The sequence below is a fragment of the Girardinichthys multiradiatus genome, chromosome X (assembly GCF_021462225.1).
Source record: "Girardinichthys multiradiatus isolate DD_20200921_A chromosome X, DD_fGirMul_XY1, whole genome shotgun sequence".
Lineage (NCBI taxonomy): Eukaryota > Metazoa > Chordata > Actinopteri > Cyprinodontiformes > Goodeidae > Girardinichthys > Girardinichthys multiradiatus.
In genome coordinates, this window is record NC_061817.1 from 13,954,778 (window position 1) to 13,974,511 (window position 19,734).

The 19,734-nt window shown below is 41.7% G+C and overlaps 2 protein-coding genes across 2 annotated transcripts; one reads left to right on the top strand and one right to left on the bottom strand.

Moving 5' to 3' along the window:
- Window positions 1-829: 829 nt before the first annotated feature.
- Window positions 830-11,940, bottom strand: LOC124863613 (WW domain-binding protein 2-like). Its single transcript, XM_047358066.1, has 8 exons — window positions 11,783-11,940; window positions 3,736-3,844; window positions 3,492-3,630; window positions 3,278-3,370; window positions 2,900-3,103; window positions 2,527-2,637; window positions 1,988-2,064; window positions 830-1,901 (listed from the first exon to the last, which is right to left on the bottom strand). Exons 1-8 carry the CDS (start codon window positions 11,839-11,841, stop codon window positions 1,845-1,847), a joined length of 849 nt encoding a protein of 282 aa, XP_047214022.1. The 5' UTR covers window positions 11,842-11,940; the 3' UTR covers window positions 830-1,844.
- Window positions 11,941-12,378: 438 nt separating this feature from the next.
- On the top strand, window positions 12,379-18,757 carry LOC124863611 (zona pellucida sperm-binding protein 4-like). The gene is made up of 12 exons (XM_047358064.1): window positions 12,379-12,640; window positions 12,789-12,913; window positions 13,020-13,134; window positions 13,589-13,723; window positions 13,845-14,017; window positions 14,599-14,675; window positions 14,749-14,882; window positions 14,950-15,133; window positions 15,214-15,358; window positions 18,245-18,314; window positions 18,379-18,521; window positions 18,603-18,757. The coding sequence occupies exons 1-11, from the start codon at window positions 12,439-12,441 to the stop codon at window positions 18,513-18,515; spliced, it is 1,497 nt and encodes a 498-aa protein (XP_047214020.1). The 5' UTR covers window positions 12,379-12,438; the 3' UTR covers window positions 18,516-18,521; window positions 18,603-18,757.
- Window positions 18,758-19,734: the final 977 nt, after the last annotated feature.

A 19,734-nucleotide genomic window follows, 5' to 3' on the forward strand; every position in this document is an offset into this window, starting at 1 on the left:
CTAAACCCTTCTGAACGTTAAAGCTGCACACAGTGGCTTGCAGAAGTATTCCTAACCCTGGATTTAGGGAAGAGCGGTGAGAAGAAAAGTCCCATTTGCAGTTTGTCCCCAGTCATATAGGGGACACAGCAAACATGAAGCAGCAACATTTTACTTTTAGGCCTATATGCAAACGCTATGCGTGGAGAAAAACCAACAATGCACAAGCCCCAGGGCACACTATCACCACCATTAAACAAGGTGGTGGTTCCATTATGCTGTGGGGATGCTGGAAGAAAATCTGTTAGAGACTGCAAGCGACTTGAAACACAAAACATACAGCCAGAGCAAGAGTAGTTTCAATCAAAGGATATTCATGTGTTTGTTTCAGACCTCAATGCAACTGAAAATCTGTGAAATGTGATGTTCACAGGTTCTCGCCATCCAATCTGACTGAGATTGGGTGATTTAGCAAAGAAAGCGCAAAAAAAAAACCTACTCTAAATGTCTGAAGCTGGTACTTGTAGAGTCACACCTAGAAGACTTGCAGCAGTAATCGCAGCTAAAGTTGGTTCAACAAATGTTGACTTGGGCGCTGAATCGTCATTTTCCTTTCACTTCTCAACTAGACACTAATTTGTGTTGCATTTCCCATAAAAGCTCAATAAAGTAGTTTTTTATTTATTTTAAGAAGATAAAATGCAAAAAGGTCTTTCCTGAGCATGTGTGGCAGTGGCCAACTAGCCAATAATTGAAACACAACAACCCGAAGGTAGAACAGCATACTAAATTAATATTAAAAAAATTTGACAATTTTGGAAGATGTTCAAAAACATAAAACACTGAAATATAAGCTTTAATAAATGATTAATTTATTAAATTTTATTTCAAACAAAATTTAGCAGAGAGAAAAAGAACTTCAAAAGGTATTAAAATACAGACATTAGATTAAATCAGGTGAAGCATCTACCTACTATATCTGTGCGCAAATAATCCATCAAACAAATTGTAACTGTTGCACATTAAGGGAGACACAGCCTGTTTCAACCACAACACTCTTAATCTGCAACCAATGCTTTGCATTCAGAGGAATCAACAGCAATAAAGCACTCATGAGCCTTGAATAAATCAATGTGGCTCAGTAACCCCACACTAGTTTAATTAGTGAAGGAGAGGAGTTCTGGTGTTGATCACAGAGATTGCACCTACATGTATCACAAGAAATCTTTCTGAATCCTCCTTACCCCCAAACATCGCACTACTTACTTTTAACTTAAACCATCTAAGAGAAATTATCAGGAAAAATAGCATAAATGAATGATGCTATATAAAATATAATGTGAAGCAGTACAAGGAAACATTCCTGATAGCTGAAGTAAAGTTGTTTATATTTACCTACATATTAATAAACACAAAAAACTAATAGGAAAAATAATACAGTATTTGCTATGATGCTGTGGAGAAACGGGGTTTTAGTGGAGAAGTTTCCCTCGGTACAACAATCACATAGCCAGAAAACGTTTTGTTAAAAATATAGTTTTCTTCCTTTAAATTTATGGATGGATAGTTTTGGTGTTAGAGAATTAGATAGAAAATAATAAATTTTCATGCTCAGAATGTAAGTGAGTTAATATTGTTGGTTTTAACTGGCACCATGTCAAAGACACAGTTATGTTCTAACCTGTTCTTGTGCCCAAAATATCACTGATTGTACGTTAAAGCATTACTGACATCATTGAGCTCTGTGCCAACAGCCTTCACTTTTTATTAAACCTAGCAGTTTTCCATCAACATTACTTGCTTTGGAGTCTAATTTGGAAAACATGGGAAGCAAGAGGAGTGCCACAGAGGTGATGGTTCGAGTCTCAGTCTTTCTTTTTGTCAGGGGAGTTAGGATAAGGTGCATATGGTGGAGGCCGCTCCTGTAGTGGAAATAAAACACTGTTTTGAGTGCCATCTTTAAAAGGACAGCTGACACGCCACACAAAAACATGGCATGGAAGCTTACCGCAGGCATGTAGACGCTGTGCGGATTGCTGGGATTATAATACGCGCTGCCTGCTGCTTCAGCCGCCTTTGAGTTGCCTGTGCATAAAACGAAATGTGGCAAAGACAAGAAGATTAATTCTGACAGTCATGAATGCAGAACGTACTTAGGGTACAGACGCTACAGCTCAAACCACTATGCAAGGAGCGCACGGTTAGTCATGTGAATCCTAAATGACAGCTTCAGAAATCCTCCTGACAGAATCAACTGTCACTGCCCAAGGAGCAACACGGGAAACATCCAACTGAACATCCACCGAAAACAAAGACATGTCACACTGGAACAATGTATTCTCACATCTAAACGGGAGGATTGTTTAACCTTTGTAATTATGATGTTCAATACATGAGACAGTAGGAGACCCCACTCCCTTTTATGTTTTGTTTTTTTAAGTGCCGTATTTCAAAGTGATTCATCTTGAAAAAGATATATCAGATCTGACGGGTGCAGTGACACAGAGGAGAACAAGGAGAGAGACTCAGAGAGAGAGAGGAACAGACCTGCAGGAGTCGGGGGAGCGGTCCAGTTCTGAGGAGGTGGAGTCCAATTCTGGGGTGGCCCGGGATAAGGAGGGGGTGGGGCCATGTAGTCAAATCCAGATGGGTACATGCCTGGAAAGGAAAAAACAAGATATGTACAATTTTGAGACACAATATAAAGCGAACTGTCAAAGTACTAATACCAACTGGAATACAAACGCTCGGCACACTATTACGAAAAACATTTTGCCAAACTAATTACTGTACTGTAAATACTGTAAAATTACATTAATACATTTTAAGCATAAAACATTTAGAGACATCTTAATCTATCCATACAATAATTATGCAATTTGAAAGTAGAAGAAAAAGTCATTCTGGCTGAAATCTGTACCTGCTGCTGCTGTTGGATAGGGGTACCCCATATTGCCAGAAGCAGTAGGAGGAGGGGGACCTTGGTAGAATCCGTTCTGCTGGGGAGGGGGTGCGTAGGGATAGCCGTTAGAGGCAGATGGAGGTGGACCATACCCGTTCACCATGCCGGGTGAAGGGTAACCATAAGCAGGAGCACCGTTCTGGGCCGGAGCAGCACGAGATGCTGAAACACAAAGGAGAACAAGGTCTATTACCACATACATAGTGGACCTATTTCACTAAGCTCACATTTTAAACTTTTTCATTTAAAGGTAAAATATATGGTGTGTACTCATTTTTTATGAGTTTTATATCATCCATTGTGGCGAACAATAACTAAAACCATATGAATACAAACCATTTGTGGCCAGTTTGAAGAGATGCTGTCCCACCTCAATGGCTCCTCCACTGGGAAATGACATCTTGAAATGAGCCTGACCTTCCCAGCCACCTGAACAAACAGTCCATTTCAATTAAACAATGGGATTCCTCATCTTCTCTAAATTACAATGCTAACCCTATTCATCTTTTGGTTTCGGATCAGCTAACAAGAAAAAAAGATGGACACCTACCACCTGCCTCAGCCGACACAGTGCCTTTTATGTAGTTGGCTCCAAACACTGGCTGCTCAATGCTGCAGCCCTTCATCAGATAATAGGGGAAGACGGCTGAGCCTAAGCAGTCCTTGTTGTTACTGGACACGAACACCAACTGAGAAGGTGAAGGGGAAAACAATAACAAAAGAACAACATTGTGTGAGAAGCATGAAGACCACAGCAGCATCCAAAGCATGCTAGTTGTACAAAACTGAGTTACCCTGTAGGGTGTAAGATAAATTGTGCCTTTCTTGGTCCCCTTGAGCAGATCAGTCTTGCAGGTGACATCAGTGAATGACAGCTCCACATTCTTACATTGTCTTAAGACACTGAAAAGGCAAAGCAAGGCAAGTCTATTTATATAGCACATTTTGGTAGCAAGACAATTTAAAGTGCTGTACATGAAAAAAAGAAAAACAAACATAATAGGAAATGTACATTGCAGTGGCATAATGGTAATTAAATAATTAAAGAGAATAACAAATGAATTATTAAAAAGATGATAATAAAAAAATAAATAAAATTAAAGCTGCAAGCAGCGTTGAAGGCCCTCAGCGCAACTCGGCCTGTGCAGCGACCGCGGGAGCCTGGCATCGCCAGCTGCATACCACTAACCGCCGCTCAATTCCAAATGTTGCGTCTAGGTGGCGCTGTGAGCGTCATGTCAAATGATCTTCGGTCATACAGAATTCTGGTCTGGCGAGAAGCATTCAAAATTTGGAGTAAATCGGACCTTCCAGATGGAAGCTGCACACACGTTTGTTTGTGGGCGGGGCTAAAACGACATAATAAATTGACAGTGTCCACATGACCATCATTAACTGATGATCATGTATACTACATTTCAAGTGGATCCGATGATGAATGAGGGAGATATAGCCCTTGAAGTTTCCAAGGGTCGCTGTTGATCCAAATGTAAATGTAATCCAATAGAGGTGTTTGGGGGCTGACAAAGGTCAACCATATTCAGTTTGGAGTAAATTCATGTTGATTAGGTGTAGAACATCCAAAATTGACTCTCTAAAGGAAAACGTGACACTTCCTGTTCTCAGGGGGCGGGGCTTCGATGATGTCAGCATCTGATCAGTGAATATTGTTCAGGCCTAGAGGCAGATCAATCTTATAAGGTTTCAGGTCTCTGTGACTTTCCTTGTAGGAGCTATATCAATTTCGTCTTTTGTGGCGAGAAGTCAGATTTTGAGGCTTAGCCACGCCCACATACTTTCATGTATCAACAAGCTTTTGATAACTTTTGATCCCCAGTGCCTTAAGAGTATACTGAGTGATTTTCACGTCTCCAAGTCAAAAGCTGTAGGAGGAGTTCGCTCAGATGTGCAGGCTAGAAATGCCCAAAACAGGGTCAAAATGGCAACTTCAATCCAAAATGGCCAACTTTCTGCTGGTTTTGGACCAACACTCCAAGAGACTTTTTTGTAGGTCCTGACAAGTTACATATGTGTACCAAATTTCAGATTCCTTGGTCAAAGCAATGCTTGGGGCTGATTTTGTTAAATTTTCTAGGGGGCGCTGTGGACGAATTAGGCCACACCCACCAAATATGTCATCAGATCTCTGTTGGGGACTGGACTAGGATCAATCACATTGAATTTGGTGCAGATCAGATGATGTATGTGGAAATTAAAGCCAAACATATGGCCATGGCGTGACGTCCAACTTTGCCGCGCAACCACGGCCACGCCCTTTTATGAAACGTTACTGTGCTTTAAATGAAGTTAGACCCACTAGTTATCTGTCTTCTGACACACTTTCAAGTTGATTGGGTCAAGAGGGTCAGAGAGGCACCTTTCCAAGAGAAAAGTTACTTCCTGTTCTCAGGGGGCGTGGCTTTGATGATGTCAGCATATGACCCCATAGGATCGTCGGGAACCCGCAGGTCCTCCTTCATGCCAACTTTGGTGAGATTTGGGGTTTATTAGGGAAGGTTATTGCAATTTTTCACTTTCGGCGCGAACGGCAAGTTTGTGCCCCAGCCACACCCCCTAAACAAGTCCGAAAACTCAAGATTTTGATAACTTTTAATCCCCCATGCCTTAACTGCATATTGACAAAATATGAAGCCGATAGCTTAAAATCCCTAGGAGGAGTTCGTTAAAGTTCGAGGTGAGTAAAAGCGAAAAACGGCCAGAAATTGGCCTTTGACCCAAAATGGCCGACTTCCTGTGCGTTTTAGGGCATAACCTCAAGAGACTTTTTTTCTTGGTTTGAGGAGCTTTACGCGTGTGCCAAATTTCAGATCTGTACGACTCACGGTTCGGCCTATCTCACGTTTGGGGGCGTGGCTAAGAGGTTTGGTCACGCCCACTGACGGCGACAATAAAGAACCAAAATTTCACGCGGGGGACAATTTTAGGTAAAATTATATGCGTTTTGGTCCATGGCAAAGGCCCCAAATTGCCCCCCCAAAAATCCCCGGAATAATAAGAATTCTTGCAATTACAATAGACCCTTGCAGTTTTCCTGCTCGGTCCCAATAAAATAAAACACTAATGATAAAATGATTGACAAGAAAATGAAAGGAAAGTTGGACAGAAAACGTAACCAATAATGTTTAGATGGCACAGTCAAAGGCCACTCTAAACAAATAAGTTTTTAATCTTGATTTAAAGCAACTTTCGGGGTTTCGGCGCTTTTACAGTTTTCTGGGAGTTTATTCCAGATTAGTGGAGCATAAGAACTAAAAGGTGCTTCTCCATGTCTGGTTCTGGGTATGCAGAGTAGATTTGAGCGAGGTGATGTGCTCTACAGGTGCCGCATTCCCCAGGTCAAGCCACTTTTGAACCAGAAACAGCGGCAGAAGCGCCTGACCTGGGCTACAGAGAAGCAGCACTGGACTGTTGCTCAGTGGTCCAAAGTACTTTTTTCGGATGAAAGCAAATTCTGCATGTCATTCGGAAATCAAGGTGCCAGAGTCTGGAGGAAGACTGGAGAGAAGGAAATGCCAGAGGTCCAGTGTCAAGTACCCACAGTCAGTGATGGTCTGGGGTGCCGTGTCAGCTGCTGGTGTTGGTCCACTGTGTTTCATCAAGGGCAGGGTCAATGCAGCTAGCTATCAGGAGATTTTGGAGCACTTCATGCTTCCATCTGCTGAAAAGCTTTATGGAGATGAAGATTTCCTTTTTCAGCACGACCTGGCACCTGCTCAGAGTGCCAAAACCACTGGTAAATGGTTTACTGACCATGGTATCACTGTGCTCAATTGGCCTGCCAACTCTCCTGACCTGAACCCCATAGAGAATCTGTGGGATATTGTGAAGAGAACGTTGAGAGACTCAAGACCCAACACTCTGGATGAGCTAAAGGCCGCTATCGAAGCATCCTGGGCCTCCATAAGACCTCAGCAGTGCCACAGGCTGATTGCCTCCATGCCACGCCGCATTGAAGCAGTCATTTCTGCAAAAGGATTCCCGACCACGTATTGAGTGCATAACTGTACATGATTATTTGAAGGTTGACGTTTTTTGTATTAAAAACACTTTTCTTTATTGGTCGGATGAAATATGCTAATTTTGTGAGATAGGAATTTTGGGTTTTCATGAGCTGTATGCCACAATCATCCGTATTAAGACAATAAAAGACCTGAAATATTTCAGTTAGTGTGCAATGAATCTAAAATATATGAATGTTAAATTTTCATTGTTACATTATGGAAAATAATGAACTTTATCACAATATGCTAATATTTTGAGAAGGACCTGTATATGACAATCTGAAAACTGTGCATGCACACAGCTCTGGCTGCATGTTTAGGTTCATTATCCGGCTGGAAGGTAAACCTCCATCTCAGTCTTGACTCGTTCGTAGCTTCAAACAGGTTTTCTTCCAGGATTGCCCTGTATTTAGTTCTGTCCATCTTATCTCCAGCCATCCTCTCCCTAATAATGTTTAGATGGCGCAGTCAAAGGCCACTCTAAACAAATAAGTTTTTAATCTTGATTTAAAGCAACTTTCGGGGTTTCGGCGCTTTTACAGTTTTCTGGGAGGTTATTCCAGATTAGTGGAGCATAAGAACTAAAAGGTGCTTCTCCATGTCTGGTTCTGGGTATGCAGAGTAGATTTGAGCGAGATGACCTGAGAGGTCTGGCTGGTTGATACACTGACAACAAGTCTGTCATGTATTTTGGTGCTAAGCCATTCAGTGATTTATAGACTAACAGAAGTATTTTAAACTCTATTCTCTGATCTACAGGGAGCCAGTGTAGGGACTTTAGAACTGGGGTGATGTGCTCTACTTTCTTAGTTCTAGTGAGGACACAGGCAGCAGCGTTCTGGATCAACTACAGTTTTTCAAGGTCCTGCTGAGACATTAGTCCTTTAATCCTGGAGATGTTCTTTAGGTGATAGAAGGCCGACCTTGCTACTATCTTTATGTGTCTCTGAAGGTTCAGGTCTGAGACCATCACTACACCCAGGTTTCGAGCCTGACTGGTGGTTTCTAGGTGTATTAACTGAAGCTGTGTGCTAACTTTTAAACGCTCTTCCTTTGGTCCAAAGATTATTACTTCAGTTTTGTTTTGATTCAGCTGAAGAAAATTTAGGCCCATCCATGCATTGATTTCTTTCTAAGCATTTACCCAGCGCTTGAATGGGTTCATGGTTACCTGGTGACATCGTAACGTATAGCTGTGTGTCGTCTGCATAGTTATGATAACTTATGTTGTTGTTTATTAAAATCTGAGTTAGGGGAAGCATGTAGATACTGAATAGGAGGGGCCCTAAGATGGACCCTTGGAGAACGCCACGTGATTTTTGTGGTATCTGATGTAAAGTTACCTACTGCCACAAAAAATCCCTCTCCTTCAATTAGGATTTAAACCAATCGAGTGCTGTACCAAAAAGGACAAATAGATAATAATTAATTTTCAACAAAATAACAGGTTTTGTGTCCACCTGTTTAGTTCTTATTGGGTGAAGGGATTGTCAAACAAAGTGGCTATCCCAGGGAGATCATAGATGGAGTCAACTGCAGAACAATTTAGCCTTATAAACCTCGGTTGATGTAATATACAGGTCCTTCTCAAAATATTAGCATATTGTGATAAAGTTCATTATTTTCCATAATGTCATGATGAAAATTTAACATTCATATATTTTAGATTCATTGCACACTAACTGAAATATTTCAGGTCTTTTATTGTCTTAATACGGATGATTTTGGCATACAGCTCATGAAAACCCAAAATTCCTATCTCACAAAATTAGCATATTTCATCCGACCAATAAAAGAAAAGTGTTTTTAATACAAAAAACGTCAACCTTCAAATAATCATGTACAGTTATGCACTCAATACTTGGTCGGGAATCCTTTGACAGAAATGACTGCTTCAATGCGGCGTGGCATGGAGGCAATCAGCCTGTGGCACTGCTGAGGTCTTATGGAGGCCCAGGATGCTTCGATAGCGGCCTTTAGCTCATCCAGAGTGTTGGGTCTTGAGTCTCTCAACGTTCTCTTCACAATATCCCACAGATTCTCTATGGGGTTCAGGTCAGGAGAGTTGGCAGGCCAATTGAGCACAGTGATACCATGGTCAGTAAACCATTCACCAGTGGTTTTGGCACTGTGAGCAGGTGCCAGGTCATGCTGAAAAATGAAATCTTCATCTCCATAAAGCTTTTCAGCAGATGGAAGCATGAAGTGCTCCAAAATCTCCTGATAGCTAGCTGCATTGACCCTGCCCTTGATAAAACACAGTGGACCAACACCAGCAGCTGACACGGCACCCCAGACCATCACTGACTGTGGGTACTTGACACTGGACTTCTGGCATTTTAGCATTTCCTTCTCCCCAGTCTTCCTCCAGACTCTGGCACCTTGATATCCGAATGACATGCAGAATTTGCTTTCATCCGAAAAAAGTACTTTGGACCACTGAGCAACAGTCCAGTGCTGCTTCTCTGTAGCCCAGGTCTGGGGAATGCAGCACCTGTAGCCCATTTCCTGCACACGCCTGTGCACGGTGGCTCTGGATGTTTCTACTCCAGACTCAGTCCACTGCTTCCGCAGGTCCCCCAAGGTCTGGAATCGGCCCTTCTCCACAATCTTCCTCAGGGTCCGGTCACCTCTTCTCGTTGTGCAGCGTTTTCTGCCACACTTTTTCCTTCCCACAGACTTCCCACTGAGGTGCCTTGATACAGCACTCTGGGAACAGCCTATTCGTTCAGAAATTTCTTTCTGTGTCTTACCCTCTTGCTTGAGGGTGTCAATAGTGGCCTTCTGGACAGCAGTCAGGTCGGCAGTCTTACCCATGATTGGGGTTTTGAGTGATGAACCAGGCTGGGAGTTATAAAGGCCTCAGGAATCTTTTGCAGGTGTTTAGAGTTAACTCGTTGATTCAGATGATTAGGTTCATAGCTCGTTTAGAGACCCTTTTAATAATATGCTAATTTTGTGAGATAGGAATTTTGGGTTTTCATGAGCTGTATGCCACAATCATCCGTATTAAGACAATAAAATACCTGAAATATTTCAATTAGTGTGCAATGAATCTAAAATATATGAATGTTAAATTTTCATCATGACATTATGGAAAATAATTAACTTTATCACAATATGCTAATATTTTGAGAAGGACCTGTAGTGCGATCTGCAGGATGGATCCAAACATTGTCTTTATTGGTTTGTTAGACTGTTCCGTCAAAGCTTTGCGAACACTCACAAGGTAGCAAAGAAGACAGATGAGCTGCAGAACCAGCAAATACCTCCAACATTAACTTCTCCATGCTTAGCAAGAGGTCACAGTGCCTGACAACCCTAAGGTTAGCAGATTTAGGGCAAATGTTTTACATGTTTAGTGTTGGAGACGACCAAGCTAAAATCAACGGTTTGCTTTAATGTCTGTGGTTTTAAACTGTGGGACAGAAGAGAAATGCAATCTGATCTTATATTCTGATCTGCATTATAAAGAAAAAAAATACCTTGCAGAAAAGATCCAAAATCTAATTTGAGCAAAATCAACAGCCACGAAATTACACTTAACTGAAGAAAAATGTTAGAAAACTAAGGCTTATCACTATGAATTGTTGGAGTTGTAGGAAACAATAAGATCTCTTTGCCATATATAACATCAGTCAGTCAGTCATTTTCTACCGCTTATTCCATAGTGGGTCACGGGGGAGCTGGTGCCTATCTCCAGCAGTCTATGGGCGAGAGGCAAGTTGCCAGACCATTGCAGGGCAACACACAAACAACCATGCACACACTCATTCATACACCTAAGGGCAATTTAGAGAGACCAGTTAACCTAACCTAACCTAACAGGCATGTCTTTGGACTGTGGGAGGAAGCTGGAGTACCTGGTGAGAACCCACGCATGCACAGGGAGAACATGCAAACTCCATGCAGAAAGACCCCTGGTTGGGAATTGAACCCAGGACCTTCTTGCTGCAAGGCAACAGTGCTACCAACTGCGCCACCATGCAGCCCCATATATAATGTATCCTGGAATATTATTAAACCGACAAGAACTAAACTAACCTCCAGATATGCACCAGTTAATTGTCCTTTAATTTACATTAATTTATATTCAAAGGGCTATAAGTTATTTAAAAAATATAGTAAGTTCTTTAGGGGTTTTGAATGAAACCCTCAGAGTTGATCAAGGGAAAACCGGGCGGATCCATTGGTGGATGTCTAGGTTTTATTTAAGTGTTTTCACTGTAATCTCTATAAAACAGCTATAATAAATGTAGTGTTGTGGTTTCGTTAAGGTAATGCATCAGGTAAATGTCTAAACCATTACCTATTGGTTTATTTCTCATCGTAGTAACGTACTTTCAATAAACGTGGAGATAAATAATACCAAACATGGCCAAAGCTGTGTGGCCGTGATAGAAAAGACGAACTTCCAGACGTTTTACGTAAATCTGGTATTTTCGATCGCGGTTTGTAACCCGAACTTGCGTAAAACTAGCGCGTGATGGCATCATTGTTGTAACAGAATGTCAACATGAAAAGCAGCCATTACTTCCTGTTGACAGACGATTAACGAAACAAGTTAGCCAAAAGCAAAACCAACCTTCACGACACCATAAGAGTAACAAGACAGCATTACATTTCTTCTATAAACGTAATTATAGGTGAAATCACAGGAACTCTGGTTAGAAATAAGAGCAATTGTAAACAAGGCTAGCTTTGCTAATGTTATCCCGTGAGCTAGCATTAGGTAATGGAAAGTAAACAAGCTAAGGGGAAAGACAACAGCTCCCTAGTTTACTAAATAAACCCAAAATAAACGTCATAAAACGCATACGTCTCTCCGTTGTTAATCAGGACTCCGCCGTTTTGAGAATGATTCCGATTTAGAGCCATGTTCAGGAGCTGTGTGGAACTTCTCCTGTTGCCTGTGGTTAATGCTAAAGCCTGACGCCGTCAAGAGGGATGGTCCACCGACGACACAGTCCTTACGTCACCACAACACCAGATAACTCGTGACCTGAGAAGCTTTTGACAAAGTATGGCAAGCAATTTTAACATTTAATAGCCAATGGGGCTCTTTGATTCAGTGGGCTGAGGGACTAAACGGTGTCCCTTCCTGGCCATCCCCGGAGCAACGGTTGCCTCGCCGGGTGACAAATGGTGCGCAACCAAAGTCACAGGAAAGTTTAGAAACAGAGTGGCAATCAGTTCTAAGTTTGGCCATATAATTTTTTGGCCTAACAATTTCTGCTCTGTATTTGGAATATACAATTATGTTGGGGATAAAAAAATATTTATGCTGGATGGGTTGGATTTATCAGATCAATATACGTGAAAATGAAACTTGAAGCTATCTGCTTCTCTGATTGAGGAGGAAACAAGCTTTAGACCAATTAAGGCTAATTACCAGATGTCACGTGACCCTCATCTAGTGTCATACAAAGACATGAGAACCCTGGAGTCAAGAAAAACGTTACAAAGTAAAAGGAGATGATCTACAATTCCGCAAAAATTAGATTGCTTTCTTTAGTTTTGATCCTGATGGCGAGGCGCTGTTGCTGCGTCTCCACCAATCAGGGGAAGGAAAGACCATTGCAGAACACGCAGCAGGCTTTACCGACAGTCACCTGCTCAGTCCGTGGCATTAAAGCGATGTTCGGCCCGATGGTCAAAAATAATCTTCATGTAAGAGGTAAAATCATGTCTGTTGCATTAATTATATGCCAATTATAAGTGATGAAATTTGTGGTAAAATATCTCAAAGTTACGACTAAGTCATGAATTTCTTTCTGAAAATACTCTCATAATTCTTATTCGTGTGCTTTGTTGTTGTTGTTTAGACGTGTCAGGTACTACAATCCCTTTACTTAATTCTAAGGGGTCCTGTGGAGTGAGGGTGGGTAAAGACAAGAATCAGAACCTCGCGTTTTTCAGTAGATTTGACAGCTGTTATGCAAGGATAGAGGTAAGGGTTCAATTAAAAACACATGACCAAAATTCAGCATGCAAATAGAAAAGAACATTTCAAAAGCTCTTCCCATCACATATTCTCCTGACTTTTTTCTTTGCAGGGCAACAAAGTGGTCATCCCTCTGCTGGTCCAGTTGACAGGAGAGAACCGGTGGATCAGAGTAAACATCAGTTGTCCTCTGATAAAAAGAAGGAGTGAAATGGCCCAACCAACATGTGAGTGACCCCTCATCTAAGCTTTAACAGGATTGTGGCATTTCAACAGTATTCAATGGATATTGTGGAAAGTTTTCCATAGCGACCTTCTCCTTGCCACTCTTATGTACAGCTCAGATCTGTTTAGTGTCCACAGAACTACTGGACTGAGATTAAATTACACAGAGCTGGATCCTGTTTTATATATAGGTGGCTTCTGAGGGGAATCGGTTTCAATGGGTTTTATTTAGTAGTACCAGAGTAAAGGGGGGTGTATACAAATGAATGCCTCATGTAAAAGATTATTCCAACCGTGTGCTTTTTTTTTTTACTCCACTTGACAATTTTGCCCTACAGTGTGTTCATCTGTCACAGAAATACCCAATAAAACCCACTGAAGTTTGTACGTTCTAAGTGTTGAGTGATGAAATGTAAAAAAAAATGTTCAGAACATTAAAACATGATTCTTCTCCAGCTTCCGTTGGTGATTGTGAAGCTGATAAATTCCTGCGTTTAGACTGTGGCCACCAAAGCATCACCAGAAGCGCCTGCCAAAAACTGGGCTGCTGCTACGATGCTCACACATCAGCCTGCTACTACAGACTTAACGGTAAAATAATTATTTCATCCCTCTGTGAGGTTGCTAATGGATTGTAGCATGTTCACATAAGACACCCCCCCTCAACATTTGCTAAACTAAGCATATTTTTCTCTCTTGTGACATTGTTTAGCCTGCTCTCTGGATGGACACTTTGTGTTCACAGTCAAGGCTACAGACACCCACCCGCCCATTGATCCCAGCAACCTTGTAGTCAAGGATCAGCCTCACTGTTTGCCTGTAGTCTCAACTCCAGATACTGCCGTCTTCAAGATGGGAGTCATGGAGTGTGGCGCAAAAATGAAGGTAAGCTATCATGCCTCAACCTGACTTCATATTAAAATGTCTGCTCTGGAAGGTCAATAGAGGACCCTGTTAGCTCCTGTCTAGAACCGCCTATGCTAGAATGGTCCAGACTTAAATGCAATTGAATTTAAAGTTGATGTTCACAGATGCTCTCTATCAAATTGTCCTGACCTGGAGACATTTTACAAAGAAGAATGGTTAAAAAAATCAGTCTGTAGATGGGCAAGGCTGGTAGAGCCGTACCCAAAAACACTGGCAGCTGTAATGTGCTTCTGTGGTTTTTACTTCTGGAGGCTGAATACAAACGCATGCCATGACTCTTTATCTGCATCCTTTTCCTTCCACTTTAAAGCTATGCACTAGTTTGTTTATTGGTCTATAACATAAAACCTCAATAATGTATATAAAGTCTGTGTTTGTAGTAAAACAAAATGTGGAAAGGCTCAAGAGATATGAATACGTATGAAAGGCGCTGTATGGACTCACTAAAAGATTTCTCCTTTTTTAAATACTTGTTTTCTCACTTTAAATATCTACATTGATACTCTTTCTGGAGGCTGAATTATTTGTTTGGCTTCTAGAAAGATGGAGAGCTGGTGATCTATGAGGTTGAGGTGGAGGAGCTGAACACTAAAAGGGAAAGACATGCTTCATTTAAGTATGCTTTTACCCATTTATGTTATAATTTATTTGTGGTGATGTAAATGTGCTGATATTTTAGTTTTTTTCAGTCTTCACGTTGCTTGTGAATATAAAGAACTGGATCTCAAGCGTGCAAAAGACTTGAGGTCCCTGTATACGGTGACCAATCCACCCGCTGCAGTTGCTCAGGGAACCATCAGGGTGCAGATGAGATTAGCAACAGGTAGAAATATTTTTGCCAGCTCTAATTGCTCAAAACCCATTCCTGACCCACTTTGGTTTCCCTCCAGATGCTTCCTTTACTACCTTTTTTCCTGAGGACCAGCTTCCCCTGAAACTGCCACTGCGCGAAACAGTGAATGTGGAGATTTCCATCGTTCCTCCATCCCCTGATCCTACACTCTCGCTGCATGTGCGAGACTGCTTCGCCTACCCTGTGTCTAAGCACTCTGTGTGGACCCTCCTCCATGATGGGTGAGTGGTGTCTACAATGCACCAACCTGAGAATCATGCCGGAATGTGAAAGTGAAATGATTTCAGTTTTTTTTGGACAGATGTCCTAACCCTCTAGATAATATGAGAAGCTCTGTCCCTGTGGACAACCAGGGGGAGACCACCACTCACTCTCAAGTTAGGAGGTTTGATGTGAAGACTTTTGCCTTCTTGGACCCTGATACTGGCAAACCAAGTGTGGAAAAGGTAACCTTATCCACAGGTGTCAAACTCCAGACCTCGAGGGCTGGTGTCCTGCTACTGTTAGATGTGCCTCTTCTTCACCACATCTGAGTTAAATAATTAGGTCATTGGCAGGACTCTAGAGAATTAGATTGCAGACTGAGGAGGTAATTCAGCAAATTGATTCAGGTGTGTTGGACCAGAGGAGACATCCAAGTTGCAGGACAGCGGCCCTCGAGGACTGGAGTTTGACACCCCTGGCTGGACACATTTGTTTTGGAGGAGTATTTGTTTTGAAAGATGTGCACAATGTACAGGTCCTTCTCAAAATATTAGCATATTGTGATAAAGTTCATTATTTTCCATAATGTCATGATGAAAATTTAACATTCATATATTTTAGATTCATTGCACACTAACTGAAATATTTCAGGTCTTTTATTGTCTTAATACGGATGATTTTGGCATACAGCTCATGAAAACCCAAAATTCCTATCTCACAAAATTAGCATATTTCATCCGACCAATAAAAGAAAAGTGTTTTTAATACAAAAAACGTCAACCTTCAAATAATCACGTACAGTTATGCACTCAATACTCTGTCGGGAATCCTTTTGCAGAAATGACTGCTTCAATGCGGCGTGGCATGGAGGCAATCAGCCTGTGGCACTGCTGAGGTCTTATGGAGGCCCAGGATGCTTCGATAGCGGCCTTTAGCTCATCCAGAGTGTTGGGTCTTGAGTCTCTCAACGTTCTCTTCACAATATCCCACAGATTCTCTATGGGGTTCAGGTCAGGAGAGTTGGCAGGCCAATTGAGCACAGTGATACCATGGTCAGTAAACCATTTACCAGTGGTTTTGGCACTCTGAGCAGGTGCCAGGACGTGCTGAAAAATGAAATCTTCATCTCCATAAAGCTTTTCAGCAGATGGAAGCATGAAGTGCTCCAAAATCTCCTGATAGCTAGCTGCATTGACCCTGCCCTTGATGAAACACAGTGGACCAACACCAGCCTGACACGGCACCCCAGACCATCACTGACTGTGGGTACTTAACACTGGACTTCTGGCATTTTGGCATTTCCTTCTACCCAGTCTTCCTCCAGACTCTGGCACCTTGATGTCCGAATGACATGCAGAATTTGCTTTCATCCGAAAAAAGTACTTTGGACCACTGAGCAACAGTCCAGTGCTGCTTCTCTGTAGCCCAGGTCTGGGGAATGCGGCACCTGTAGCCCATTTCCTGCACACGCCTGTGCACGGTGGCTCTGGATGTTTCTACTCCAGACTCAGTCCACTGCTTCCGCAGGTCCCCCAAGGTCTGGAATCGGCCCTTCTCCACAATCTTCCTCAGGGTCCGCTCACCTCTTCTCGTTGTGCAGCGTTTTCTGCCACACTTTTTCCTTCCCACAGACTTCCCACTGAGGTGCCTTGATACAGCACTCTGGGAACAGCCTATTCGTTCAGAAATTTCTTTCTGTGTCTTACCCTCTTGCTTGAGGGTGTCAATAGTGGCCTTCTGGACAGCAGTCAGGTCGGCAGTCTTACCCATGATTGGGGTTTTGAGTGATGAACCAGGCTGGGAGTTTTAAAGGCCTCAGGAATCTTTTGCAGGTGTTTAGAGTTAACTCGTTGATTCAGATGATTAGGTTCATAGCTCGTTTAGAGACCCTTTTAATGATATGCTAATTTTGTGAGATAGGAATTTTGGGTTTTCATGAGCTGTATGCCAAAATCATCCGTATTAAGACAATAAAAGACCTGAAATATTTCAGTTAGTGTGCAATGAATCTAAAATATATGAATGTTATATTTTCATCATGACATTATGGAAAATAATTAACTTTATCACAATATGCTAATATTTTGAGAAGGACCTGTAGAACTTTCCCAGAGGTTTCTTTTGGAAGTGGATCAGACGAACCAAATCTCAGATCCTCCACCCTACTTCAGTGAACATCAGGTGTTGTGGCACATATGCGGTTGTTTCATGCTGGACTCATTTAGAGTGCTGAGCAGGTTTTGGAAGATTTGCTGATGAAATATGTTTTAGTCTGACCCAACTAGGTCTTGTTTATGTCCTAGTAGTGTCTACAGGGGTTTCTTTTCAGGTAGAGTCCAACATATTCTTATTTAGAAATTTTAATACTCAGAGCCTTTGGAAGTAAAATGGGCCCACAGCAACACAGATCCTCCACCATACGTGACAGAGGAGCATGAGGTGCTTTTCCACATTTGCATCCTTTGTTATATCCCAAAACCATCTGGATTGTTTGCCAAGTTGCATCTGACCAAAATTTGCAGAAAAGTTTAGTAAACCTTGCATGTTTACGTTTGCGATGGTAGGAAAACCTCCCAAACAAGAGGTTGGTGTGTAGATAGCATCTGCTGGTTACGGAGACGTGGTGACCTTCCAATGTCGTTCTTTGCTGCAGTTCTTTAACGGTGAGCTTTGAAGATTTTTATTTTTAAACCTCCTACCATACTGCTAGCTTTGTGTGGCAGTAACAAAAATGTAGGTCCTCGTCAATCGTAGAGGTTCATGGCTACAAGGAGTGGACCTTTAGGTCATGTTTTATTTAAACCCAAGAGAACAGAAAACTATAGATTACTAATTAGAAGTTCCATTTTTAAAATTCTGAAAAATGTAAATTATAAATTTCAGATATATATATTTTAAAGGAATTGTTAGGGGTACAAATGATGGGTACCACTGGTGAACCTGTTATCATTAAACCCCCACTATATAAATGCACGTTTTCAAAGAATTTTAGATGATACTACCACAATAAAGTAGTTTATTTAAAGCCTTTTTAAATATCTTGACTAGAGGTGCTAATAAATGTAACTGGCACTGTTACAGTATCAAGTAAGTATGACTACAGAAGTTCTATGTATTCTGTCCATTAGATGTACTTCTTCTGTTGGGTGGAAATCTGCACAGAAGACATCGACTGTACCCAACGTTGCACCATCATCTGTGAGTATTACTTAAATTTGTTTGTCCTTTTTTTTTTTTTTTTTTATGACTTCTGCCTCCTCAGCATCAGATGCTGAGGGACGAAGAAGACGGGCCACACCTACATCCCATCATGTCCAGCTCATCTCCTTAGGGCCACTTCAGCTGCTCCAGAAAACACTGAACTGGGTTACATTACAGCGTTACAGCATAAAAAACTGAGGAAGGGTAAATGTTCTTTCAAACAAAACTGTCAGCAAGCTAATGGTAATAACTTGGTTGTAATGCGCCTTGTCTCCTGTTTCCTAGTGTTCAGAGTGATGTAGGCTCTCTCTGGCGTGGCGCTGCTGCTAATTCTGCTGTTTAATCTTTGGTAAAGCATCCAAAGATGTAAGAGGACAGATAAAGCTGACACAAAAGATCACTTTAAATGAGCTCAATAAATTACTTTTTGTTTGCTGAAATTGTTTTGGACAGCTTATTAATACCATAACTAAATATTACTTTGATCACTGGATTTTATCTTTCAGAAAAGTTTGTGGTAGGAAGCCAGAAATGAATGGCGGTAGATAACAAATTTAGTTAGACCATACATTAGTTTATTTTATTGTATTTTAATGCATTCTAAGTTTGATATAAACAGAGACATTTGCCACTCTTCACTGTTTTGAGGATTCATGAGTAGAAGAAGTCAATTTCTGTAGTTCTGAAAATAAACTACATTTCCATTCTTGCTTTAAACACAATTTTAGCTCTGGGCCCTCTGTATTTTTTTTTTTTCATACTGAAAATCTATTTTGCAATCTATCTGAGGTTTTGCAAAATGTCTGGTTTAGTTCCAGAGGCGTCTTTATGAAGCAGTGGGTTCAACATCTGGATGGTAGCAGATCTGACCCAAGTAACCTTTACTGTGTACAGTGGCTGTACAAAGCGCATCAGGAGATGCTGGTCCTCACTTCATCTCCTCATGGATGCATCTCTAGAAGTCAGAAGAGGCAGTGGGAGAGACTGAACTGGAACAGGGCTGCAGGTCTAGATGGTGTCAACCCCAGAGTCTCAATGGCCTATGTGGTGCAACTACGTAGGATTCTGCAGCACCTCTTGACCTTTGCCGGACCCAGGAGAGAGGGTTCCAGTACCGCCATAGTTGTGAAACTAACACATAGGTGTTTAACTCCAATTCTCAACAGCCTGTGTCCTGTATGTTTTCCATGTGCCCCTCCTCAAACACAAGCTGAATCACCTCATCAGTATGTCAGGAGGTTCTGCAGAGGCCCAGTAATGAACATTAATTTGATCCAGATGTCTTGGGACACCCCAGCCTAAACATCTCTCATCACAAAGGTCCTGGAGAGACTCCAGTTGGGCCTGTTCTGGAACCTCTGGAGATTATGCAAAGCAGGATAATTCAGAAAATAACACAATAGGGAACACTGAGCAT